Below are 26,219 nucleotides of genomic sequence, written 5' to 3'. Positions count from 1 at the left end.
CAAAAAAAAAAACAAATATTTTAATTAATAAGGTTAAACACATAAAGATCCTGATATACAGTTCCATAATAAGGATAAATATTTTTATAAATAGTCAAATATGCAAGATTCTTTTGGATTTTAAGTTGTAAATGCCCATCAAAGATTCTTATTCCTTTAAAGAAAAATCCTCCATTTCCTTGAAAGATACCGGTCCATATATAGAAGTTATTTTCGCATCTAAGTTGTACTTGTACTAGTCTCCAAACAGTAGTCATATTGGTCATTTTATTGGGGTTCTACTCCACTCCACACAAAAGGGTTTAGATTGTTTATACGGCCAATCCAAACCACCATATTTTGCTTAATTGTTGGAATTTTCTCATCATCTTCTTCCATTTCTTAAATTATGGAACAGTTTTTTTGCCTATTCAATTAATCAAGTTACCAAAGAAATATTAATGGGTAACTAAAAGATAGCATCATGCTTTTCTCGCCTTAGTTCATATCGTTCTGGCATGTAAACGTTATGAGGACTGGCTCAACCAATTTAGATTATTTTATTATTATTTTTTCAATTTGGTTTTCGTTTTGGTTGTAAAATGTAAAGTGTGGTCTTGGCAAAAAGCATTGTACATGTAAGAGCGCGAGTAAAAAGAATGAAGACTTCTTATTAGCCAATCAGGTAATGACATTGAATCAAAGCTGACCGGATTTTTGGCCCCACATAATCGCCTGCGCAATCACGTGCCAAGCACATATATATCTATATTTATGTAAGAAAGAAAGCTAGATATATGAAAAGAGAGAAAGAGAGAGGTGGACTGGAGAGAGAGCAATGAAGCAAGGTATAGTCTCAGACTCAGAGCCCTCCAAGCTTCATCAACAATGGTGTATATTGCTCTCCATCTTTGCCATGTTTTCTATAAGCCATTCTTTCGACTACGGTGAAGCTCTCTCCAAGAGCCTCCTCTACTTCGAAACGCAGCGTTCTGGTCGCCTACCACACAACCAGAGGGTCACTTGGCGTGACAATTCTGGCCTCACTGATGGCCTTCAACAAGGGGTATTTACTTTGTCCATTTCACCTTTCCCCATTTACCGCGTGGATTCATTTCATTGGTTGAACCATTTATTTATTTATTTTTTTGTCTCAGGTGGACTTGGTCGGTGGCTACTACGACGCCGGTGACAACGTGAAGTTTGGTCTGCCAATGGCCTTTACCATAACGATGCTCTCCTGGGGTGTCATTCAATACCACAAAGACATTGTTCACGCCGGAGAGTACCATCACGCGCTCGAAGCTATCAAGTGGGGAACCGATTATTTCATCAAAGCTCATACTCATCCTAACGTTTTATGGGCTCAGGTACGGAACATATGTAATTCTATTTGATTTCATTTTGTGCTTTCTCTACGCGCTCCCATTGAGAGTGTGGAGTACTCTCTAACCAGCGGTTATGCCATGGGTTTCTGTGCTAGTGCTGCCTCCGGGCCCCATTTGCTTTGACACCGTGATTGGCTCGTGTATGAGTCGCGGCGGCATGTGGGTTATGATCAACTTTTCAGTCTAAAATTTTGAATTTTTTATGTTTGTTTTTTTCAGGTCGGTGAGGGCTCCACCGATCACTATTGCTGGCAGAGACCGGAGGACATGACGACGTCGCGGCGGGCATACGAAGTCAATGCCACCAAACCCGGGTCGGATGTTGCTGGAGAAACAGCTGCGGCAATGGCGGCAGCATCCATCGTGTTCAGGAGAGCGAACCCACATTACTCTCACCTACTCCTACATCATGCAAAACAGGTAAGTTAGTTAAATGCGAGTTTGGTTAGGTTAACTGTAACCAGTTAAAGTACTAAAATACCATAATAAATTAATGTTTATTTCTTTTGTCTGTCCTAAAAATTATAATATACGAATTGGGTTTTTCTTTTTTTAATATATATAATTTTTATTGTTATAGTTGTTTGAGTTTGCTGACAAATATAGAGGGAAGTACGATGACAGTATTGATGTGGCAAAAGGGTACTACACTTCGGTGAGTGGCTACAAGGATGAGTTGTTGTGGGCTGCTTTGTGGCTCTACAAAGCCACACACAATGAGCATTATTTGCACTATACTTTGAAAAATCATGAAGATTTTGGAGGGACAACTTGGGCTATGCAAGAATTTAGCTGGGATGTCAAATATTCTGGTCTTCAAATCCTTGCTTCAATGGTAAAAATTCTAACTCACACTCACTGTAATCAGAGTTCCATAATTCTTCCTCATTATGACAAATTATTATTTTCAATTTAAATGGCATAATTGTGATGTATGCATGTACATTTTCATATCGCTTGGGCAGTTGATGATGGATGAGAAGCATAGGAAGCACAAGCATATACTAAAACAGTATCTCTCGAAAGCAGAGCATTATATGTGTGGTTGCCTTGGCAAAAACAATGTTACCAATGTGCAACGCACCCCAGCAGGCTTACTCTTCATCCGCCAATGGAACAACATGCAATACGTTTCAAATGCTGCATTTCTACTCACAGTTTACTCTGATTTTCTTAAATCCACTAATCAAATGCTTGATTGCCCAAAAGAGTTTGTGGACCCGGATCGAATCTTCTCCTTTGCCAAATCTCAGATTGATTACATCTTAGGCTCTAATCCAATGGCTATGAGCTACTTAGTTGGGTATGGTTCAAAATACCCTCAAAGAGTGCACCATAGAGGAGCATCTGTTGTTTCATATAAGAAAGATAAGGGATTTATTGGGTGTACTCAAGGGTATGACGGCTGGTATGGTAGCCGTGAACCTAATCCTAATGTGCTTGTTGGGGCCCTTGTGGGTGGACCCGACAGTCATGATGGGTTTAGAGATGAACGGTCAAATTACATGCAGACAGAGGCATGCACTTATAATACAGCAACATTAGTTGGGGTTTTTGCTAAATTGCATAGATCTGAAACAGATGATTCTTTCTGCTAGTCCACCTCTAAATGGCTTTTCTATTTAGAAGTTGAAAGGAGCTCTCTATGTCTTTCATATGGATTTGTTAAATCAAAGTGTATTAACCCCCATTGTTTATCCATACTTATACTGAAAGAATTAGAAACAAAAATAAAATAAATCCCATTTTTTCGACGCATAACTTTTAGATTGATGGATTTGGATTAGATTGTGCACAAATTTAGTACACATCCATTTATGGAGGAGTTATGATGGTCACGGAAATTTTGGGTTTCTTTTTTTTTTTTTTTCTTTCGAATTGTGGAATTTATACGAATGTGGATTTCCTTACTTACCCTTAATTGCCGGTGTCCCGTACTAAAAAGCCCAAATCAAAGGAACACAAAAAATCCAACTTCTCAAACCCAAGTTCATCACCATGTCAACGGCTTAAATCTCTGCTCAATTTTTGAACAATTTCAACGATAATTAAGTAATATCAACTGCTTGGCTTTCTGTGAAACTCATATATTCAAAGATTTAAGTTCTAGTCCTTCTCTTTTTTCTGTTTGTTTGCGTAGCTTTTTGTTTTGAAAAAAAAAAAAAAAAAAAATCGACGACCATGAATTCGGTATTATCCTATTATCCTTCAACCTAGAATTTTATCCGGAACAGATTGACAGCTGATGCTGATAGATAGAAACATGTAGACATACGCAGCAAACATGTTTCGCACGCTTGGACCCGCAGAGACTATAGTGACCAAGCCCAAACAGAATGCAACACAGAGTAGGAGAGTCCTACTCTGTTTTAGGTGACCAACTCCTACTCTAAAAAGCCCCTTTGACCTGAACAGCTTCAAAAACGACTGTTAAAACAACGTGTTCTTGCAAACTCTATACATGGCTTTCAGCATGGAAAGCATGAACTCTCTCAAGAACCCATTAATGGTGTTTTCAGGGACTCACGAAAAAAAAATGGGGGTAAGTTTTATTCCATCACTGTGTTTTGTAAATATGTTGATGTGTTGCAGCAAAAAGACACAAATTGTTATCTCAGTACTGGCTTATAGAAAGCAAAAGCCAAGACTGTTGTCCGAGACGGACAATAATAATGTCCACACCGCACACTTGTCACAAAATTGATTAGAATATTGGGATCTATAAGGGATTTTTTTGTTGAGGATAATTATCATAATTTTGAAAGAAGGCTTAGTTTGTCACTTGCAACCACAAAATGAACCTACTCTCATTCCTGGTCCAAAGTAAAACCGTGGGCCCCAAGCAGAAAAAAAGCAAACTGCCAAAAATTACAAGAATACCCTATCCTCTTTGGATGTCACAATCTCTATTCAGTGCAATCCAACTACCAAGCCAAAGGCACTCTCAGTATGTCCCACAACCAAAGGCCTAGTACTTGCTCCATCATTTCATTGGTTTCGTTACCATTATTTCATTTCCTACCCTATCTATATCATAATTTTTGATATCGCCCGGCCAAGATGATGATCCTGCAGAACCAGGAAATACATGCAGATTTCACAGAATTAATGCTTTCCCATACAAAATTTTAACAGTAGAATACTAAAACCAGATTAAATATATTTAAAATATTCACTCGTATAATTTTAAATATATTTAAAATGTTTAATTCTATATTTTTAAATATAAATATATTTATGTAATAAATATACTTAATAATATTTTAAATAAAAATAAAAATTTATAATTATAATTTACCGAACACAATTAGAATTTCTTTTGATAATCTCTCGTTCATAATTTTCAAATTAATTAAAAAAATTGATTTTCTTTTAAAAAAAAAAAAATCCATAGTAGCTGTTGGTAAAAATGATATACAAAAGTCAAACATGACGTGGCGCCAGAAAATGGCACCGCTTGTGCTCTGTCCCAAAATGACAGCAGTCACAGAACGCAAAATCGTCGGCCAGTGGGTTTGTCGTTTCAAAGTTAGGGTTTTGATTCTTGACCCCTTTGAACTTCGAAACAAGCTCTCTCTCTCTCTGTCTCTCTCTTAGCTCCACTGTTACTCTATCTCCATTCTCTGCGAATCCATGGAGTCCAACGGTGGAGATGCGTCTCGGATTCTTCGCGAAATCGAAACTCTCAAGGCCACGAAGACTGAAATAGAACAACGAATCTCAGCTCTCGAAGCTCAGCTCCGAGAGACCAACCTTGATGACAGAACCGGCACCGTTTTGAATGGCTCTTGTCCTCCAATCTCGACCGTACATTCGGATTTCGGTCACAGTCTGTCGCCCGAGATGATTTACCGATACAGTCGCCACCTTTTGCTCCCTTCTTTCGGAGTCCAAGGTCAGCTCACATCATCCGCAATGCTACATGTGTAAATGTATCATCGCCTTTTGCGTAATTATGTGTATGCTCAGATGTAAGTAGGGTCTGATAATTCAAACACTTCTATTAGGATCAAGTAGTTTTTGGTTTGAGTTCAATATGAGTCTTTGTTAATTCAGCATTTTAAAGATACATAATTAGCAATTGTTAAAATTTATGTAATTTGCTGAGAATGGATGAATTTTGAATTTGGTTGTAGGGCAATCGAATCTCATAAAGTCATCGATTTTAGTGGTTGGAGCTGGCGGATTGGGTTCGCCTGCGCTTTTATATCTTGCGGCTTGTGGTGTTGGTAAGATTTCTCATAGTTGGTATTGTATACAAAGGGTCCCTTGATAGATATTGTAGCAGTAGTTTCCTTTTTCTTTTTTACTTATAATTTGCTTGGTAAGTTTGCTTACTTCTTTATGGGATTCTATTATTTATAGGCCGCTTGGGTATTGTCGATCATGATGTGGTTGAGCTTAATAATATGCACAGGCAGGTAACAAGTTAGGAAATGAAGTTCCTTTACAATATTATTATTATTATTATTTTCTTTTTTGAGAGAGAGAGAGAGGGACAGAAGGATGTTTACAGTCTTTATATGGCCATTTCTTATATTATTATTGTTTCTAGAATGAAATGTTGATATCTAAAACTAGTCCACTTAGCTTTATATTTTGCCTGTTCTAATTTTAGCTTCTTTTTTATTTTTTTTATTATTTTTTTTTCGTTTTTTTGCAAGTATCATGGATTCTATATACCACTACAACGTTGTCTCTGAAGTGTGTATTATTACTATGTGATTCATTTCTTCTGAGATATTCCTCTCTTAAACTCATTTTCACAAAAACTAACTTCAACTACATGTTTTGCCTCTTAGATTATTCATAGAGAAGAATATATTGGTCAGCCAAAAGTAAAATCTGCTGCTGCTTCTTGTCTCTCGTATGTTGCTCTTTCTTCTTATTTATGATTATCTACATTTAAGTAGAAAGCTAATATAGAGTTGCACTGTGATTTACGAAGAATGAAATTACAATTTCTAGAAAATCTTTTGGAATTCTGTTATGTTTTTATTGTTCCTAACATGCTATGCGTTCGCAGGATTAACTCCACTATTAATATTGTGGAACATAAAGAAGCTTTGCGTACATCGAATGCCTTAGACATTTTGAGCCAGTATCCTTGATATTGTTTATTTGAAATTTTACATTCCTGTAGAGCTTTCAAAATATAAACTTCGTTCTATCCTTTTTTTTTTTTTTTATTATTCTCTCTTTGGAAAAAAAAAAATAAATTTCAGTGTTGCTGGAAGATTTTGTTTCCTTGATTGATGACATTTCCAAGATATGATATAATAGTAGATGCAACTGACAATGCTCCTAGCCGTTACTTGATCAGTGATTGCTGTGTGGTGTTAGGAAAGGTAATTAATCCTCCTTTTTTTAACCTTGAAAAGACTTTGGCCTCCAATGCATTTAGGAGAGGTTCTTCCTACCAGATCGAGTCTATTCATAACTTAGTCATGGGCCTAAAAGTCCATGGCAATTGACCAGTGGTGAGCCTATAGCAAAACTTGTAGTTGGGTCTAAACCTGAGACCCCTTGTTTTATATCATTGTAATTAGAAAAGAAAAGTAATAAATAAACAATATTTATACCCAACGTAGCTCTATCCTGTATTCAATGAGCATCCATCCCTCAATATTTTCTATTATTAAATAAATACATAGTCGAGCATTTTGAATTGGAGGCTTATTTTATGTTTTTGTAGTATACTATCATTGTATTTTTATTACATTTTTATAAGTTGTATTATATTACTTAAAATTAAATTCTAATTTCCCTTCTAATATTGCTGATCCATTGTCTATGCATGCAGCCCCTTGTATCTGGTGCTGCACTGGGAATGGAAGGACAGGTTGGAATGCTGGAAACTTTCATTTCTGTCCTTATCACCTGATATATGGCCCTATTGTAGTGTTAACTTCGGAAATTCTAAGTATTTACTCCAAATCTATTTTGTAGCTCACAGTGTACAATTACAATGGTGGGCCATGCTACAGATGCTTGTTTCCAACTCCGCCACCTACAACAGCATGCCAGAGATGTTCTGACAGCGGTGTCCTAGGAGTTGGTAAAGCAATTAATTGCTTTCATTGATAATCTAGATATTATTTTGCAGATTTTGTACTAATCTCTTCTTCTTTGTATCTGCATTCTAGCTTTAGAGCTTGGTTTCTGATATTTTACATTTTTCAGTTCCTGGTATTATTGGTTGTCTCCAAGCTCTGGAGGCTATTAAGATTGCTAGTGCAGTTGGTGAACCACTAACTGGGCGGATGATTCTATTTGATGCATTGTCAGCGCGGATTAGAATTGTATGTTTTTCATCCCTTAAATCTACAGTATTTCTGTTACTTAACAACGTGTGGGAGGCTTTGGTAGATATATGATGGGCTGAACTGGCTTACTCTTTTACATTGGCTCATTTTCTTCCAGGGATAACTACTCAAATAACCGACTTTGAAAGTTGAATTATTTGCTTATCATCTTTTGTGTCTGGTGTTTTACTCTTTTGCATTGGCTCATTTTGTTCCAGTCTTTGTTTGGAGTATCTACTCTAATAACTGACTTGAAAGTTGAATTATTTGCTTATCATCTTTTGTTTCTGATATTTTATTTTGCATTGCAGGTCAAGATACGGGGAAGATCATTACAATGCGAAGTCTGTGGTGAAAATGCAACATTCACTAGACAACAATTTCAGGAGTTTGATTATGAGAAATTCACTCAGTCTCCACTATCTACGGTATGTTGGCTTACTGTTAATGTTGTCATCTTCAACTATGAAATTTGCAATGAGGTTGATTTAGCTTGAAGAAAAAAATATATTTTCACTTCTCAACGTGCGATCCTTTTGTTTATTTGGATCATTATGCAATTGGTTTGAAATGTACAGAGCTTATCAAAGTTGCTATTTACGATATCTAAATGAATAACTATTCACTTCTTATGTAGTAGAAGTCAAACCCAAGAAATGCAGATACCGTTGGTCTTTTTCTTTATTTCTTTTTGAAAGATTAATAATATTTGTATTCCTATATTAGAAAATCCTAAGGGTTTTTAATTGTGTGCAGTTGCCCGTGACGTTAAATCTGCTTCAGGCAGATTCCAGAATAAGCAGTAAGGAGTTCAAGGAGAAAATTGCTAAGGGAGAAGCACATGTATTGATTGATGTCCGTCCACAGCACCACTTCAAGATTGTTTCGCTTCCTGGGTCCTTAAACATTCCACTACCTAGTTTGGAGGCCAGGTTGTCTGAAATCTCTGCGACATTGGAAGATAATGAAAAGGGAAAATATTCTGGTTCAGGTCCTCAAATATTTGTAGTATGTAGAAGGGGTAATGACTCTCAAAGGGCTGTTCAGTATCTGCACAAAGTTGGTTTCACTTCAGCCAAGGATATCATTGGGGGCCTAGAGGGCTGGGCCAGGGATGTTGATCCAGATTTTCCTGCCTATTAGCGGCAGAAGTAACCTATCGTTGCGCTTCTTTACACTGTATACTGCCTGGTGACAATTAGTTAGAATACCGTTTATGAATACAAAAGAAATTCTCTAGGTTTTGTCTTTGCTTTAATGCTCCTTATTGTAATGCTTATATTGGAGAGTAAAGTTCCAAGGATTATAACTATAATGCAAGTGATTTTATCTGATGCAAAAACATCGTTCCTCACGCCACCTTCAGCACATCATGTGGTGCAAATCGCAACGGCTGAGATTTAGGCCATGAAAACAAGAGCGTTAATGCTCTAAAGTGGGACAACAATTAGAATGACTTTAGATGAAACCGGTAAGGTCACAAAAAAAATTTACTGCCAGGATGGAAATGGTGGAACAAGATGCAAAGTGGGGCTTTCATTTATTCTATATGTTATATTCCTCATCAACATTGTGGTTTCAGTAAAATTCTTTTCCAAAATCATCAACCAGTAATTGAGGTTGAAAGAAACTCAAAATTCATTGGTAACCCGCACAGATTTTCAACTAATCATTCTCGCAGTTTTTTTAACCAAACATTGTTCGAATAACCCATGTTTGACTTGGCATCAAATATCAAAATGTGAAGGTGACAGTGAAGACGAAGTATTCATCACCATCCGACTAGCAAGAGTTTCAAAAGAGCCATCCTGATATAGAGACCATTCTTTGCTTGTCTGAAATAAGCAGCTCTTGGATCTGAATCAACATCTACAGTAATCTGCAAACAAAATCAGAAAAAACGAAAAAATTAATATAAACGACAAAAGCGTATCAGTATCATTCAAGACATCACATGCTTACTTCATCAAGCCTTGGTAGAGGATGCATGACCACGGCATGTTTTGGCATCGCCCCCAATACACGACGATCCACAATATACTTGCCTCGAGCTTCTTCATAAAGATCAATTCTCTCTCCAAATCGTTCACGCTGAATGCGAGTTTGATAAACAACATCACACTCAGTAGCCACTTCCATCAAATCAGCACTTTCTTCCCATTCAATTCCCTTTGATGTCAAATAATCTTTTATGTCATCCTGGAAAAGGAAATACAGAAGTTGGGATTTCAATCCCCTGTAATTTGTAGAGTTGGTAAATTTACCATTTAATGACAAAAATAGCTAAACTTACAATAGTACTGAACTCTGTTTGACATCTATGTTAGTTCAACTACTGAAAGCCACAGCCAGAGGAACAAATAAAGTGAGATCATTCTGACCTTCATTTTGACCACATCGGGAGAGACAAAGTAGATCTTCACATCTTTATACTTGGCAAGCAAGTATGCCAGTGAACGCACTGTCCTTCCATTCGCAAGATCCCCAACAAGCCCAACTTTAATGCCATCCAATTTTCCTATCTCTCTTTCAATTGTATAGACATCTAAAAGCGCCTGTAGCCACAAGGCACAGAAGCAGTGTTCAGCTTATCAGCTTAAGGTATTTATTACAACAAACAGAGAGAGATCACAGTGCTGTTCAACAAGCAATTAGCTGCTGCTAGATTACAAAGAAAAGAGTTAATTATCCCAAGTAAAATATATTTTGAGGTTCAAAAAAGCACAACTGTTACTTCTTACTATCAACATTTTCAATTTTTCTCTTTCATCATTTTGTGAATAAAAACAACCAAAAATGCTTACTTATTCTAGAAAATCCTTAACATACAGGATCATGCTCATTGCCAACACTGACCCATTTATTACACAGGAGTAGTAAAAATAGTTTTTCTTTCTTTAATTATTTACTTCCATCCATCATACCTTTGAACTTCATATTCCCCAAAAAAAAAATCCAGCCCAAGACTTTTGAAAAGGGAATATCTCATATCACAGAACAAGAAAGTTAAGCATACTTGAGTTGGATGCTGTCCAGGACCATCTCCTGCATTAATAATAGGTATGTCAGCAGTAGCAGCAGCTCTTTTTGCAGCACCACTCGCAAAATGCCGCATAACAATTATATCTGAGTAGCCCTCAACCGTTCTTATAGTATCTGCAAATCAATCTCCAACATCACAACCATATCACAGGTAGAACGACTTCCAGGGTCTTGACAAAGCAAATGAAATGGCTTACCTTCAAGTGTTTCTCCTTTAGCCGCTGAGGAAAATTCTCGAGCATTTTCAGTTGTCAAAACTTCCCCACCTAATCGTTTCATGGCAGACTCAAAAGAAAGCCTAGTCCGAGTAGACGGTTCATAAAAGAGGGTAGCCATTAGATATCCTTTAAGAATTTGGCTTCCTGGTGAGTTCTTTTCAATCAATTCCATTTGACGTGCAACTTCGAATATAGCACTGAGATCTTCTTTATCAAATTGTTGAGCTTCAATCACATCATCTAGTTGAAACTTCTTCCCCACAGAAAAGGAAGGTGTATTATCAAGTTCCAATGCACAGCACAAAGCCCCTTTCCTTTCTGATAATCTATTAGTTAGTTCCAATTTTGTCAATTTCTCATTGGGTAAAAACCTTGGATTTCTTGGATATATTGATTTCAAGTAACCTGACTGCTTAGACAAACTTGAATGATTGAACATGAAATCTTTATTGCATGTCTTTCTTGAGGACAGGGACATGCTTCCTTGGAATGCAGATGTAAACAATGAAGACGAAACAGCCATTTCTAAATGTAAAAGTGGCTTGATTGGATCAAGGTCCTTCAATAATTCAATCGATCTTTTGAAGCCCTTATACATTAAGAAAAGAAAAAGATATAAAGCTGGAACAGGAAACTCAATTTTATAAATTAGTAATTGCAATACATTCATTCATTATAGTTAGACAAGTGGAATCTAAATAATATCTTCAACATGCAAAGAAGCTGGATAAGAAAGACAACATCCTCTTCTATGGTTCATGATTGTACAATCAAATACTGAATATCCTAGATTTAGCTGGTTAAACAGTAGAAACACTAAAGAAATAATCTTATAATAATGCAAGGAAATAATAAAACCACATAAAATGAACATAATTCTACTTCTTTTTCAGCACCCACTCACAGAGAACTGATCAAAACTATAAGAATAAGGCCTAGAAGGTCAATCTCAAGAAATCAACCTAACATCAAGATTTGAGATTGAATAGAAGAAGTAAAAAAGAGTTTAAGATAGCAAACATAGTCACAAGGATTATAAATCTTACACAAATAGAAAACTTACCAAGGGAAAAAAGAAATGAGAAGGCTTACTGTTAGCCTGATAGATAGAAAAATGCAAAATGCTCTTATAACTGAACTGAATCCAATCTCACCAATTTACACTAAAAGAAAACTGATTTCATATTTATCTAGTTAGAATGTAAAATCAAAGTGTCATATCCACCTGTTTCTCTCTTAAGTAAAAGTCTAGCTCAATGCAGAACCAATGGAGTTTTCAGAAACCCAATTTATAGATGGAAAAAGCCTTAGAAAATTTAAACATTTATTTCACCATCCACTAGAACAGAGAAATCAGCAACACAAACAAACAAAAATTCGAAAGGATAAAAAGAATAAATCTTTCCTAATGAAACTCTAAACCCATTTAAAGTTTAACATAGCTTTTTCTGAAACAAAACTAAAAAAAAGGAAATAACCATCTTAGCCTTGATTCCGGTCAAAACTAAAACTGATAAACAATAAATAAAATAAATAAACAAGAAGAACCACAAAAAGGTTGGCTTTGTTTGGTAGCCGAGAAAAATTGATGATAGCCACATAGCAAATCGAGAGCGACATAGAAAATGATTCAGATAACAACGCGTAAAGCCAAGTTCCACCAAATAAGCCAGTGGGCCGCTAGCATACGCTTGCAAGTAGCGGGATTTTTATACTAAAACAGCAGAATGAAGAAAATCTGAACACAAGCAAATTGAATAAGTTTATTATTGCAAGATATAAAGGAAACTAGCTGGAGCCATACCCGGTAAAACCCTTTTTGCAGGAATGGGAGTGTTTGTTTTCTGTTTGTTTGCCGGGAAAATAGTGTGGAAAGCTTATGCTTCTACGACGAAAAGGTGGGGTTTTAAAGGGGAAAAAATAAATAAATAATAAATAATAATAATTAAAAATTAAAAAATTGAAAAAAAGGAAATAAATAATAAATTATTAAAAAGAAAAAAGAAGGAAAGAAACATAGCGCTAGCGGGCACATTTGGGAGGGAGCGCCAAACCCACATCATTACAAGATTTTATTTTATTTTTCTTTTCTTTTCTTTTTTATTATTATTTTTTAGGTAAAATTCCTTTTTTTTTTAAGAAAAAAAAAAAAAAAAACTGTGATTTCTTTTTTCTCTTCCTAGAAAACCACAGTTTTACTTTGGAACAGCTTATTTCCAGCCTCAAATTCAATAAATAAACTAATTTACCCCTAACTTTTATGACACTCCAAAAATTAACTATTCATATTTAATTAAAAAAATGTAAAAGACTTTCTATATAGAAATGTAACAAATTAAGGCATGAATTAATCCTACAATATTATCGTATAAATCATTAAAATGGACTTATTACCCAAAAAAAAAAAATATTGAAATGGACTTATATTAATCTATCATTCATTTTTTTTTTTTTTGTAAATGAAAAAAAAAAAAAGAAGAAAAAAACTCAAGAGTTAAAACCCCATCTTGTTTTGGAGAAATTGAAGTATCTTATTATTGAAATTTTATAAATATTCGACAGCTCCTTTTTTTGTTTTTGGCTAGTGAAAACCTGACAGCTCAATTTGTGAGGACTTCAATTGAGATACTAATTGTATAATACTTTTTAAAGCAAAATAATAATAATAATTTTAAAAAAAACTTGCACGACAGTTTTAAATAGAGAAAAATTTTATACATCTTAATAAAATTACTTTATTAGATTTATGACATGATATTTTATGTCATAATTTTGTCAACTAATAGTTTCCTTAATTCTTACCAGTACTTATCGATTAAAAACACAATTTTTAAAAAATATTTTAGAGAAATTCAATTTTAAGCTTTTTTTTTTGGAAAGCTCTTAATGAGGAAGCCCAATTACTATTTAATGAAATTTTATTACTTATCCTGATAACCAAACAAAAAGCTTGGTTACGTATCATTTTTTCTTTACCATTTTAACAAAATATTTAATATATAATGATTAAACCCTACATAAAATTCAATTGCTAAAATGTTTTAGTTCCTCACCTTATTTTCTTTGGCTTCCTAAACTTTATCTAAATATATAAGATAAAATAAAAAATATATAATATAATAGAATTTATAAACAATAATATTTACCACAATAATTTTAATGTTATTAATTTTTATAGATGCTATATTTTTTTTACTAACATTATTTATATAAAAAAATTATTGAATGTATAATAAAAAAATTAATATTGTATATATTTAAGTTGAAAACACTTTTTAATTTAACAAATATTCAATTTAATACCCACAATTTTTTTTTGATTAACAACCAAACAATTATTAACTTTTAATAAATAATTTTATAAAAAATTTACTATAAAAACTTTATGGATAAAAGTTCTATTTTATTAATTATACTAAATTGACCCTTATATAAATATTAATAGTTGAAATTCACTCCCTATTGTCCTTTATTTGTTTATAAACAATTGTTATAACTCTCTCTCTCTCTCCCCCCTTCATTTTCTTAATAATACCATATACATTATGTATAATTTTTAAAATTAAATGATAAATCATGTTGATCCAGTAATCATCCCAGTTTTTAAGATTAAGAACTTATTTTTGAAATATATAGTAAAAACAATTTTGTTTGGCTTAATTTAACAAAAAACGAAAAAAAAAAAAACCCCAAGGATTATAGTCAAATCCTGAGCACGTAAATACATGACAAGTGTATATATAAAGGTAAAAGGATGCAGGGAGAGGAATTGGCATTCCTTCTTAATTTGGTGAGAAAAAATATGGCAAAAACTACTACTCTTAATCAAAATAAAATTGAACTTTACTTTTTCCTTTTTTTTTTTTTTTTTTTTTTTTTGTTTGGACAATTATCGGCATTGTCGTCTTGCCACATATTTAAACCTGGACATAGAAAGGTAATGAAGCATAGCACTTGCCAGTTCGACTGCAACCTCGGTTGCAAATTGAACTTTACTTTTTGCTACAAAATACATGACATTTCATGAAATGGCCATCATCATATATAAGAAAAATGAACACCACTATCTATCTCTCTCTCCGTATATATATATATATATATATATAGATAGATAGATAGATAGATAGATAGATAGATGTTATTACTTAGAGCATAAGGAAATTATATATAAACTTGCATTGCAAGCATGCAAGCACAGATGCTAGAATAAATATATATCACTACGTACAGACTCACGGCACCGTCCTTTAATTTGTTGTCTGTCTTTCTGGTTTTTAGCCATGGAACAAGCAGAAGGAAATCATAGCACACCTTATTCTACCATATCCATTATCGAATATGGTTGACAAAATCAGAGAAACAGAGGTATGAAACATATATATGCATAATCAAAGAGATAAATATAAAAGCAGGGCAACAAGACAACTTAATCGAAGTCATAGTCTATAAAAGGTGGTGGCTGATCACCCCAAGGAGGGTGATGTGGAGACTTTGGAGGATGTGGAGGCTTAGGAGGTTTTGGAGGGAATGGCCATTGAGGCGAAGGCTGAGCATAACCACACATTCCATAGTTGCAAAGGGTTTTACGAGAGCATCTATGCCCACATCTCCCACAATTGAAAGGGCTTATATTCGTATCAATGCACAATCCACGGCAACACTGCCATGTAAATGGGCACCTAACTCCACATAAACCGCAGTTGTTGACATCGGAGGAGACATCAACACACCGGTTTATACAACACTGCCTTTTTGGGGGCCGTTCTCCTTGATAACATATCCACCTTCGCTTCCAGCACCCATGGGCTCGTGTGTCGTTCATCACTTTCTTTAGCCATGGCGATGACAAGGCTGAGCCACTGTTGGTGGCATTTTGTTGCAAGCCATTTGGTGTTGAATCCGCTCTTGTTGTCGCAGATAATAGGAGTGCTGATATTGCTAGTGATATGCAAATTAGGACATTAACAAGCAGCATTCTAAGATGCACAAGGAAGAGTCACAAGCTTTCCTGTGATATATAAAGAAGAGCAGGAACTTGTTTATTTATTTTATTTTATTGTAGTCTAAAGAGGTTTCCTTTTTTGGTTCATGCTTTTCTTACATGGTTACTTTTACGGACTCGTGTTGTGGATGGTGGAGCTGGTGTGAGAAGAAGCTACTAGTTCCGTGATGAGGGAGTTTTCACTTTGGTCTGTGCTGGGAAGATTTTTCATTTACTAAATTCCATATAATAAAAGTATGTAACGGCGTGAACAAACACAAATTTTATTTTCAGTATTCATTTAATAACATACCTTTTTCAGTTTTATTTTCATTATTAAGGGGACTTTAGCTCCATATGGTAGACCTGATTGTAACAAACTTTTTTGCCTAATTCTGATCCAAAATCAAAAAGGGAAGGAGATGGCAGCTTCTACATGATCAAGATTAGGACGAGATCTAAACTAAAGAAAAGATGGAATTTTGCAAACTGCTGAAACTCAACCGGAACACACGGTTTCGTTGAGCTTTATGCACTACTACAGCTGTCAATTGAAACTTCAAGCAAAAATTAAGTGCCAATTCATAACTATGAAAGAAATAATGGAAAATTATAAACTTACTACCAATTTAAAGTTCCTAAACAAAGGTTAGATAATAAAAGAAGAAATGACTGACCTAGCCATCATAGAGGTATCAAGTTTCTGCCCTGAGCAAACAAACAAAACATATGGAGCTGAGTGCACGATTCACCAGCTTTCACACTTTCTGCCTTGCATTACATAAAAGCATGAGAAATTCAATTTGATACCATAGAATCAAATTGACATATGCAACTTAACTGACCGAGACCGTGTATTTACATTTCAAATTTTATAACATGACCAGAATTTTGAATGTACAAGCAAAGTATTTACCAAGAAAGCTAAAAAAGAAACAAGATCCAAAGCGCGCCCACCAATTTTAGAGGTTAAAAAGAAAATCGTGTACACATAACCCACAAGAAAGTAGATCAAATGGTATTAAAGTTGTAAGCATACTGCATATTAATTTTGTATGGAACTGAAATCTGAAGACTAAGAGGTATTTAATAAATGCAAGAACTCAAATATTAGAATTTTATATAACCTGGCAAAGTGCTAGTAAGGAATAACATAGTTCAACAAAGCCACATGACTATTGCTATGATCAAAATGGAAACTTCTCCCACAACAAAACAATCCATAGAACATCTAAAGAGAGGTGATTAATTGCACTCTACCACATCATGTTTATTTTGAAACCAAACTAAGAATACTTCTTTTTGAAGTCTAGAGTCTCTACTAATAATATCAAGTTTCATGTTTCTCAGGAATCCCCTTTTCATAACGTTGCCTAAACTTAGCAATCTGCCCAACATTCTCAGCCATTTGGCGTTTCGCTTTCAAGTGGTAGACTTTACCGACATTGTGTATCTTAGTCATCATAACGTGCATCAATCTTCCACTCTGAGTTACATAGGATATCCACTGCATCTGAGGGTGTAATCCTTTCCTCATTTCTCAATACTAATCTGCAAACGAAGTACCAATTTTAGCATGCAATGTAGAGAGACTTGTTCTCCTAATCATCAATAACAAGCAACTGAAAATAAGGAAAGCCAAATTCTCAAACGAAAAGAAATAACTTTCGTGTGGGAAATTTGTCGAACAGTTGGTATCCATGTTCTACAAGAACCAAAGTCAATAGAGCTCCAAATCTACTTCTCATTCCCATGAAACAAGAATCAAAAATTGAATTGAATATAAAGACTGATAGCCCATTTGCGAACTAATATTTCAAAGATTACCAAACAAAATCTAAAATATTTATTGAAGAATCAATCCGCAATATAATACCATTTTGATTGCCTCGGTACTTTTTTCCATTGGATTTATCAAAAAACAAAAAACCGCGCATAAGAAAAATCTAAAATAGGATGTGCGATTGTGGGTGTTTCTTCATCTAAAGTTTTAATTTGAGATTCTGAATCCAAGTTCACGTACACTTTTTCTCCTCAAGTTTCTGACCAGCCAACCAGATTTTATAAGCCACAGTATTAACAATAATCATATATATTGGTAAATATCATATAAAACAAACAAAAATTGTTTGGAAGAATACGTGGTTGTGAGCATTAAAAGTTGCAAGAAATAGCAGAGCAGCAAAAGCCGACGAGTAACTTACAGCGGAGGCGGAGTGACGCTTGGTAGAGATGAAAGTAGCAGACCAAACAGCTTTCCCACGCTTTGGGGCCTCCAATGAACACAGTGTAACCACTTCAGCTACCCTCCCAATGATATTGCGTTCGAATCGGCCCACGGAATTTTTTTCATTTCCTCCTTCTTTGTTTGAAATATATATATATTAATATTTTCCACCATTTCAGCATTTTTTATATTTTATCGTTTTTCTATACCAAAAAATAATAATAATAATAATAATAATAAATTATACTTTCATTGTTTTATATTTATAATATGGTTCATTATTATGTTGCTCTGAAGAGATAATCCAGCAGTAGAACCCATTGCTTTTCTCAAAATAATCCAAATTCAAATTTACTACATACAACCAAAAAAAAAAAAGAACATATTTTTACATCTCAATACTTTAACTAGACAACTAAAATGTAACTTGAAAACAGTAGTGTTAGAATTATCAAGTTTGATTATAAAATAAAAGATATTAACTAATAATATATTTTTTTTATTACTATTTGATCTTTATTCATTTCATAGCAGTTTTAAGATACTGTTATAACAAAATTACACTTTTTTTTTTTTTTTTTATGAAGCTTTGATTATATTCTGATTGGCTCTGTTATTGGTAGGAAGATAATCACATTGTATGTATTTTTTTTTTTTTAAATATTTGAGTAAGAATCTTTTATGAAGTACTTATGTTTAAAATCCTTTTATGGTCCTAATCCTTTCTTTGGTTTGAGTTATCTTAGAAGTTGGGTAAATTGTTGGATTGTCAATCTTCTGAAAAACTTTTGGTAGGAGTGGGGCCAGAGAATCTGTGTGGGTTAGACCATCGATCCCCATCGACGGTGATTTTGTTATTTGTTATTATTATTATATATGAGTGATTAGCCAACTCTCTGAAGGAAACAGGAAGAGCAAAAACTAATCAAACAATGATCCTGCCTCATTTTTCTCAAACTGTGAAAAAGAAGGATATGTTACAGCCACGTTAAATACATAATCACAAGCTTTTATTCACTTAAAATACAGGATCACAAGCTTTTTATTCACTCCAAATGGCAGCCATTATAGCAACCATTACAAAGTATTTTACAAAGCGACCCACAAACACACATGAGAAAAAACAAAAGCCAAACAACACAAAGCCCATATGCAGAAAACGCAAACTATAATACAGCGACAAACAATGCAAACTCAGTTTGCTTATTTAGGTAATGTCTAGCATCAACTAAAGTTCAGCCGCAAACCCACATGGCTGACTACAAATACTAGATTATAATTACCATAATCGCTCATCACAGTGCGAATTTTACTGCAGAACAAGGCACTCTTGCGTCCCAGCCACCATAGTAGGGTGGGAGCTTTTTTTGATGGCATCCACTTTTTCATGAGTATGAGATTCAGGATCCTGCCCCCCATGTGCATTTCCGCTTCCATTATCACCAGAAGTGATAGCTTCGAAAATGAGAGCATTCACTTCTTGGAACCTCTCTTTAGAAAGGGAGACCTCTGCAAGGAGCCTCCAAGCATTTCCCTCAGATGCCTCTTCATAGTCCTTCCTTCTCTTCAACACCATATGCCCACTAATTTCCCACACAGCAGGATTCACTTGAGTGTCCAGAAGCTCAGCACTCACTTCCCCAAGTGCTTGTTTCTCAGCATAACACTGTTTGTTCAAAATAAGACCACAAAATAGTAAGTAACAAACACCATATTATAAATAATAGCGCTTAAAATCACATGAAACACCTGGGCTCCTTGAACTATTTACCTGTGGTAAGAGAAAGACTCGCCTTCCACAATCAGAGATGAGGACATTGTAAGGTATGTTGTTACTCTGGAGGCAAATGCAGGCATCAGAAACAGCATTAGATAAATGATCCACTGTATTTCCACCCTCAAAGACAAGACCTCTAACCGGATAGTTCAACAGCTCGGAGACCTTCACCCCACCGTCCAACTTGATTATTTTCTTGGTGGGAGCCTTCTCAATGGGAAAGGGAACGGCCAAGTAGTAAGCCTGATTCATGGAAAACATTTTAATAATTTTAATTGCTAACTATAAGTTTAACAAAAAAGTAAAATACATGTCCCAAGCAATATATGGATATAAATCCATGCTATAAGTAGTAAGTTAGGCAGGTTAAGACCTGGAAGTGAAGGTGATTGATTGTAGCAAATGCACCTAAGCTGTTGTAACCCAACCGAAAGTATGGATTTCCTGCTTCTACTGCCATGTTAAGTGCAAGCAAGAAGCTTTCATGGTCAATCCTCTGTGGCAAACGCTCAAAAAGTCGAGGGATCAGCAGCACATGGCCATATTCAATTGGACTGACCTGTTAACAGTGGATCGAGAACATTAAATTATTAAAATTAAGTTCATTTAGTTCTTTAGAATAAATACTTTGCCAAGAACATGAAACATACATTGATGGCAACAACACTTGGAGAATGCTCAGCATCAATGGGTGCATTAGGGAAGAACTGAACTTCACCATCTTCACTTGCTTCAAACTGGAAGAGAACCTCTTCTTGCCCAACTTTGGTGAAGTTGAATTTGTTCCCATCAAAGGGCTGGAGGACCTTATCAACTCGGAACTCAGTTGGCCTCTTCTTGAGGTGGCGGCCCTCATTCAGCTGAGCAATGAAACCATACTCACCCGGAATCACCTAAACAAAAGATAATTTCCTTTTCAAAAAAGCCGAGCTTCTACTATGATCTTTATCAACATGAAGGCAAAAAATAAAAATAAAAAAGAAACATGGAAGAAGAACTCAGAATCAAACCTTGGTTTCACAGGCTGTGACATCATATCGAAATAGCCCTCTCTGCATGCGATCCTCCCACTACGAGTAAGCATTTAGAATATTCATTTAGAATATTAACTCATATGAATCGGTAAATACATGTACAAGTACAGAAATTATAGAAAGCTTGTGTTCATTATTCATTTGCTTTAACTAATAATATACCTCCCCAAGAAGCAGCGAGTCAAGAAAAGCAACGGGAGGCTCTCTATTCTCATGCACGTCCAAATTCACGTCACTAACAGCCTTGTTCAGTTTCTTGAACGCATACAGCGGAAGTTTTGCCCCTAATCGAAACCAATTTAAAGCAGAAATCTTCTACAATTCAAGCCCACACAAAGCAAAAAAAAGCGCCCCCCCAAAAAAAAAAAAAATTTTTTTTTTTTTTGACGCAAAAGCTTTCATCTTCAAAGAGCATGTAAAATAAATTCATAAAACCGCAGATACAAATAAAAGTCATAGCAATTTTGAAGGGGAGGGAAAAAAAAAGTTTACATTGCAAAAGAAATTTCTTTGATAACTTAACTAAAAGCTATGCTGCTTGAAACACAACTAAAACCCAACAATTCACATGCAAAGAAAAAAGCAAAATCATTTTAACAAATACCTGGAAGGCAACAATTATTGAGGCAGTTGCGGCCACAACCCCCAGCACGGCGAGCACCCTCCTCCCCCTCATCCTTTTGATAATTCGAAACAACGGTGGGAACTCTCCTGATGCTCAACATCTTTGCTCGCTTATATTTTCGGTAGATTAACACACAGCCAACTCAAACCCACTAAACAATTATTCTTGTGCTTAATCAAAGATTCTACTTGCTTTATAGATAATCTTAATACTCTAAGCTAAAACTTAGAATTCTACAAAGCTAGCTAATATAGTAAGTACGTAGAGGAAGATGAGGAACCACCGCCGGCAAGGAAGAGGAGGTCGGATGGACTACCGCCTTCAGAAGGCAAAGCGCCACGCCCGCCGTGCGGCGAAGGGTTGCTCTCGATTACACAACCCTTGCGTCGTACAGCCCGGACATGAACGAGGGGCCGAGGAACTCCGTGTATAGCCGTGATGTCTACAACTCGTCAACCCTGGGTATTACCCCCAACAGATATTCTTCTATCTACTGTCTTTTTCTCTAAAAGCTCATAAACCCACCAAAGAATCCACCAGAAAATTTAGAAAAATAACATTTTTTTTTTTTTTTTTTGGGGAAAAACCCACGAAAGAAAAATCACAGATTCACCGCGGTTTCCTTTCCTAGAGTATCTGTTCGAGCAAATTCGAGTCAAATTCGAGAAACCCAGATGGAAAAATGAAGTCTTTGATCGGTAAAGAAGAAAAGGGAAGAAATTTGAGGAAGTGGGTGTGGAATGACGATTGAAGATGGGGATGTAGTTATATAGAGAGAGAGATAAGAGGAAGGGTTGTTGTGGCTGTTGTTATGCCGTGCGTTTGGACTGTGGGTTTTCGTGGCCTTGATTTGATGCTGCTGTGCACGTAAAAATATTGTATACGGAGAAAAATAAAAAATAACAAAACAATTATTAATAAGAGAGACGATTCGCTCATTGAGATTCAAATAAGTGTTTTTTTTTGGGGTATTCTATTTTTCTGCGAACGCCCCGAGTTGGTTACCGGGAAAGGGACCACTCGGGACGTACGGATCAGCAAAACCACCCTCTTACACCATTCAAAATCCTCCCCCTCCTTTTTTATCTCTTTTATTTTATCCATATAATTTTGGGTCTTACTTCTTTGCACCGCATCCAATTATTTGGTGACATTCCAAATTAAATCATAAGCTATTTAACAGTGCTATGATATTAGTGATTTTATAGGTTTTTTTCCTTTTTTAAATATAAATTAATTTATTTTTATTTTTCAAATAAGGATTCTCTTTTTACGTATGTGGATTTTTTTTTATTGTATGAGATACATATCAAATTCAAAATGGTTCACCTAAAAGTAGATTTACAATTTTGCCACTTTACAATTGATACAAATCTACTGAGCCCTACCATAGACTAAAAAATAAATAAATTGTTAGGTTTGTTTTGTCATAATAAGTGAAATGGTATCTTATGTGAATTTAATTTCTTAATTTATAATAAGATTTGTAATGAAAATGTGAAAGTTGATATTAAAAAAAGTAAAACTCCGTGCCTTTTTTGCTTATCTCTTGGAGTGCGTAAGATTTCTTGACTGCATGATTGCCTCATTCAAAGGTTCTGTTTTTCCACTATGGTCTTGAAGAAAGACTACAAATCATCTGCCACTAGAGTCCACCTCACGAAATTTCCCAAAACCAGCCAAAAGTCTCTACTTGGGTTTGCATTTGGCCAGGTCCCTACCATTCCGACCATTCCCTATTGGCAACGAAAATTCCCCACATCGACCTTTCCGATGTGTAATTTTCAATAACCATAATCAGAGCAAATTTCTAGAACTTTTGGAAGTTGGCATTCCTTTATTTCCGAAAGCATGTGAGACTTATTTCATAAGGGAAATTTTTTTCTTTTTTTTTTTTAATTTCATGAAAGACTTACATAAGGGATTCACATCATTATTTGTTGGCAGGGTTAATTTCTAAGAATGTAAACTATTTTTACCTAAACCGGACGTGTATGGTAGAAATAGATCAAGTCAAATCGAATATTAAAATTCTCAAACTTAACTCATCAAATGTTGAAAAGCGATCAAAATTATTCAAAATAATAGTAATAATAGCTCTAAGTTTATAAAATTTTGAAATCTATTGTTTAAAATTGATTCAGCTCTATTAGTTATAAAACGAAAGTCTAGAAAAGTTCAACATTTAATTTCTTAATTTGTTATCTTTCATACTGTGGAGGTATATTTCATTATCCTTAAAAATATGGACAAATAAAAAAGGTATATCTAAACTATTCTATAATAGTTATAAAACAATTGGAATTTTATAGTTTAATTTATTTGGAATTGTTCAAATTTAAATAAATTAAAGATCCTGATTAGACTTTTTTTTTTTTTTGGTGCGAACTCATTAGACTATTTTTAATCCCTAGTATATTTATTTTATTATATATATTTTTATACTAAACCCTAATTAAGAGCCTATTAAAAAAAAAAAAAAAAGGCCATAAGCCATCATACAAGGTATATAATATACAACAATACTACATGCATATTTTTTCACTATTTTTTACAAAAAGTTCGAATATCCTATTCGACTTGAGAGGTATCTTTGGCTGTTAATTTGAGCTAAGGATCTTTGACTAATGTCACACCGACGTTTTCAAAGACCTTCTGAAAACTATATTGGTGCTTGCAAAACTATTTTAATAGCTTTTTCTTAGGATGCATAATTTTAACTATTAATTTTTTTTTGGTATCAACGCATATTCTACACACATTTCATTTTTTTATAAGATTAAATATAAACATTGCTATTAATGTACTTAAATTTTCTTTATATTTAAATTATTAATAAAATATTTATATATTTATATATAGAATGCTCATTCGAGTTACACATGAATTATTCGATATCATATTGCACAAGTTTTATTTCTCATTCAATAGTAGCTTATTTTTTGGATGATTTGAATTTTAATGAGTTTAAACCGAATCAATTTGAATATCATAAACTATTTCGAGTATATTGACATTTCTAGATCCATGAGAAAAATTTATGGGCAACCATTATATAAATATGCTAGTGTAATGAGTTTTTATTTTTATTTCTTTTAGATAATTTTATTGTAAAAATTATTTATAATCCAATAGTCCGCATAATATTTACGAATGTTTTTATTTTCACATTGCAAGATTATATGCAAATTTTTCTCATGGTGCACCCTGGAAAAATACACATGGGTCGTGACTTTTTTTTTAGCTGGAAAAAAAAAATTATTTTATGGCAATATCATAAACATCAACCATAATGCTATATTATACGATATTACAATATAAAATTATCTAAAATAATAATAAATTTTATCAAAATTTATATTTTAATTTTTAAATCTATAAATATAAAAATTTGAATGGTTTTATTTCGCTAAATTACCACCTTCGGTGTTACATGGATCGTGACTCTTGCCTCTTATAATTGGAGTTCAGGTTCTTAGTCAGTGACGTTATCATAAAAAGACCGAAAAGGTGAATTAAATAATGAGATTAGGACAGTACAAGGCAATCAAACAAAACACGTATTGCTTGGAAAATGCAAAGGCATCACAGTCTTGGAATCTAATGGGGAATCATTCTAATTTGATGCAGCCTTGCTTTTTTCTTTTTCTTTTTCTTTTTTTGTGATTGTAGATTTTATTTGGCTTGATGTTTGATATCTACCGTCCGATCTTACTCCATTTCTACTCTTAACCACATTTGGGTTGTCCTAACCCCTGACTGAACTTTCTGTTAAACCCATTTGGTTGGAAAAATGAAGTTGGTTTCTTTTTTGACTTTCAATCTCAATACTGTTTTTTAATTTATAATTATTTTCTATTTGGCATGTGATTTAATTAATTGACCAATTAAGTTTGAATTCGTTTCGCATTGGACTATCATTAGTTTACATTAGAATTTATTCTTGTATTTGAATTTGTGGAAATTTCAAATTATTCAAATGAAAATTTTGTTAAGGTAAGAAATGTATAGACTAATGTCATGAGATTAATTATGCAGTTGATTACTTTTTAATATCTTATAATAATTTCATTAATTTCTTTGACTAGAATCATAATTTTCAAGTTTAAGAAGTCATGGGCAAGGATGTGAGATCACTTTTTTAAACAGTAAATAATTATATATAAATAAAAAAATATGATATGAAACTAAACAAAAGTAGGATATAACAAATTAACTGAAAATAAAAATGGCACGAAACTGACCATAAATAGAGCAATAGTAAATAATAAAAATGGCATGAAACTAACCATAAATAAAGTAATAGTAAATAATTAAATGGGCAAGAACCAAAATTTCAAAATGGGATGGAACTAATCAAAATGAAAAATTATTTTTAATATAGCCGACAAGTATACAATAAAAATGGCATGAAACTAAACAAAATGAAATTAACAATATTTAATTTATGTAGTGCAATTATTATTATGTCTTATAATATATATATATATATATATATATATATATTTTGGACATTATTTATAATAATAAATTTATAAAAATTTATTCTTTATACTATATCATTTAGCTATTTACAATAAATCCATATTAATACGGCTGAATTAATATAAGTAAACGTATTTATTAAAAACAAGAAGCTTCGT

At 34.0% G+C, this 26,219-nt stretch overlaps 6 protein-coding genes across 11 annotated transcripts; 2 read left to right on the top strand and 4 right to left on the bottom strand.

Annotated features, from left to right (window-relative positions):
* Positions 1-602: 602 nt before the first annotated feature.
* LOC107432669 (endoglucanase 11) lies at positions 603-3,128 on the top strand. Its single transcript, XM_016043859.4, has 5 exons — positions 603-1,045; positions 1,137-1,349; positions 1,587-1,787; positions 1,948-2,202; positions 2,333-3,128. The coding sequence occupies exons 1-5, from the start codon at positions 818-820 to the stop codon at positions 2,963-2,965; spliced, it is 1,530 nt and encodes a 509-aa protein (XP_015899345.3). The 5' UTR covers positions 603-817; the 3' UTR covers positions 2,966-3,128.
* A 1,677-nt stretch (positions 3,129-4,805) lies between these two features.
* On the top strand, positions 4,806-9,014 carry LOC107432745 (adenylyltransferase and sulfurtransferase MOCS3). Of its 2 annotated transcripts, none has more exons than XM_016043928.4 (11): positions 4,806-5,262; positions 5,504-5,596; positions 5,733-5,788; positions 6,170-6,234; positions 6,394-6,468; positions 6,637-6,715; positions 7,171-7,209; positions 7,317-7,425; positions 7,551-7,669; positions 7,984-8,100; positions 8,429-9,014. In XM_016043928.4, the coding sequence occupies exons 1-11, from the start codon at positions 5,001-5,003 to the stop codon at positions 8,813-8,815; spliced, it is 1,401 nt and encodes a 466-aa protein (XP_015899414.3). In that variant the 5' UTR covers positions 4,806-5,000; the 3' UTR covers positions 8,816-9,014. The 2 variants fall into 2 exon arrangements, with proteins under 2 accessions (XP_015899414.3, XP_048332433.1); XM_048476476.2 differs by lacking the exon at positions 4,806-5,262 and adding an exon at positions 5,299-5,338.
* Positions 9,015-9,180: 166 nt separating this feature from the next.
* On the bottom strand, positions 9,181-12,884 carry LOC107432756 (aspartate carbamoyltransferase, chloroplastic). Of its 3 annotated transcripts, XM_016043939.4 has the most exons (6): positions 12,737-12,884; positions 10,912-11,521; positions 10,689-10,828; positions 10,054-10,227; positions 9,635-9,871; positions 9,181-9,551 (listed from the first exon to the last, which is right to left on the bottom strand). In XM_016043939.4, exons 2-6 carry the CDS (start codon positions 11,453-11,455, stop codon positions 9,444-9,446), a joined length of 1,203 nt encoding a protein of 400 aa, XP_015899425.1. In that variant the 5' UTR covers positions 11,456-11,521; positions 12,737-12,884; the 3' UTR covers positions 9,181-9,443. The 3 variants fall into 3 exon arrangements, with proteins under 3 accessions (XP_015899425.1, XP_024931555.1, XP_024931561.2); XM_025075787.3 differs by having other exon boundaries at positions 10,912-12,824; XM_025075793.3 differs by lacking the exon at positions 9,181-9,551 and having other exon boundaries at positions 9,731-9,871; positions 9,966-10,227; positions 10,912-12,826.
* A 2,474-nt stretch (positions 12,885-15,358) lies between these two features.
* On the bottom strand, positions 15,359-15,907 carry LOC125420827 (stigma-specific STIG1-like protein 4). The gene has a single exon (XM_048467997.2). It carries the CDS (start codon positions 15,905-15,907, stop codon positions 15,359-15,361), a length of 549 nt encoding a protein of 182 aa, XP_048323954.2.
* Positions 15,908-16,996: 1,089 nt separating this feature from the next.
* LOC107432615 (uncharacterized) lies at positions 16,997-18,276 on the bottom strand. 3 transcript variants are annotated; one of them, XM_048472872.2, is made up of 2 exons: positions 18,118-18,276; positions 16,997-17,464 (listed from the first exon to the last, which is right to left on the bottom strand). In XM_048472872.2, the coding sequence occupies exon 2, from the start codon at positions 17,448-17,450 to the stop codon at positions 17,244-17,246; it is 207 nt and encodes a 68-aa protein (XP_048328829.1). In that variant the 5' UTR covers positions 17,451-17,464; positions 18,118-18,276; the 3' UTR covers positions 16,997-17,243. The 3 variants fall into 3 exon arrangements, with proteins under 3 accessions (XP_048328829.1, XP_015899290.1, XP_060672322.1); XM_016043804.4 differs by lacking the exon at positions 18,118-18,276 and adding an exon at positions 17,937-18,098; XM_060816339.1 differs by lacking the exon at positions 18,118-18,276 and adding an exon at positions 17,790-17,808.
* An 852-nt stretch (positions 18,277-19,128) lies between these two features.
* Positions 19,129-22,458, bottom strand: LOC107432716 (GDP-L-galactose phosphorylase 1). Its single transcript, XM_016043902.4, has 7 exons — positions 21,556-22,458; positions 21,114-21,235; positions 20,928-20,987; positions 20,568-20,810; positions 20,291-20,476; positions 19,912-20,160; positions 19,129-19,806 (listed from the first exon to the last, which is right to left on the bottom strand). The coding sequence occupies exons 1-7, from the start codon at positions 21,674-21,676 to the stop codon at positions 19,450-19,452; spliced, it is 1,338 nt and encodes a 445-aa protein (XP_015899388.3). The 5' UTR covers positions 21,677-22,458; the 3' UTR covers positions 19,129-19,449.
* Positions 22,459-26,219: the final 3,761 nt, after the last annotated feature.

Source organism: Ziziphus jujuba, chromosome 1 (genome assembly GCF_031755915.1).
Source record: "Ziziphus jujuba cultivar Dongzao chromosome 1, ASM3175591v1".
Lineage (NCBI taxonomy): Eukaryota > Viridiplantae > Streptophyta > Magnoliopsida > Rosales > Rhamnaceae > Ziziphus > Ziziphus jujuba.
The sequence above is the reverse complement of the archived record's forward strand: the minus strand, read 5'-3'. Positions and strand labels throughout refer to the sequence as shown.

Coding starts and splice junctions, on each gene's coding strand:
- LOC107432615 (XM_048472872.2), bottom strand. CDS start 17,450: ATGAGGAAAGGATTACACCCTCAGATGCAGTGGATATCCTATGTAACT.
- LOC107432745 (XM_016043928.4), top strand. CDS start 5,001: ATGGAGTCCAACGGTGGAGATGCGTCTCGGATTCTTCGCGAAATCGAA. Junction 5,789..6,169: donor TTAATAATATGCACAGGCAG/GTAACAAGTTAG, acceptor TTTGCCTCTTAG/ATTATTCATAGAGAAGAATA. Junction 6,716..7,170: donor GCTGTGTGGTGTTAGGAAAG/GTAATTAATCCT, acceptor CTATGCATGCAG/CCCCTTGTATCTGGTGCTGC.
- LOC125420827 (XM_048467997.2), bottom strand. CDS start 15,907: ATGCTGCTTGTTAATGTCCTAATTTGCATATCACTAGCAATATCAGCA.
- LOC107432716 (XM_016043902.4), bottom strand. CDS start 21,676: ATGTTGAGCATCAGGAGAGTTCCCACCGTTGTTTCGAATTATCAAAAG. Junction 20,811..20,927: donor TCACAGCCTGTGAAACCAAG/GTTTGATTCTGA, acceptor TCTTTTGTTTAG/GTGATTCCGGGTGAGTATGG. Junction 20,161..20,290: donor TCAATCACCTTCACTTCCAG/GTCTTAACCTGC, acceptor TCCATGAATCAG/GCTTACTACTTGGCCGTTCC.
- LOC107432756 (XM_025075787.3), bottom strand. CDS start 11,602: ATGAATGTATTGCAATTACTAATTTATAAAATTGAGTTTCCTGTTCCA. Junction 9,872..10,053: donor CCGATGTGGTCAAAATGAAG/GTCAGAATGATC, acceptor TTCCTTTTCCAG/GATGACATAAAAGATTATTT. Junction 9,552..9,634: donor CTCTACCAAGGCTTGATGAA/GTAAGCATGTGA, acceptor TTTTGTTTGCAG/ATTACTGTAGATGTTGATTC.
- LOC107432669 (XM_016043859.4), top strand. CDS start 818: ATGAAGCAAGGTATAGTCTCAGACTCAGAGCCCTCCAAGCTTCATCAA. Junction 1,350..1,586: donor CTAACGTTTTATGGGCTCAG/GTACGGAACATA, acceptor TGTTTTTTTCAG/GTCGGTGAGGGCTCCACCGA. Junction 2,203..2,332: donor TTCAAATCCTTGCTTCAATG/GTAAAAATTCTA, acceptor TCGCTTGGGCAG/TTGATGATGGATGAGAAGCA.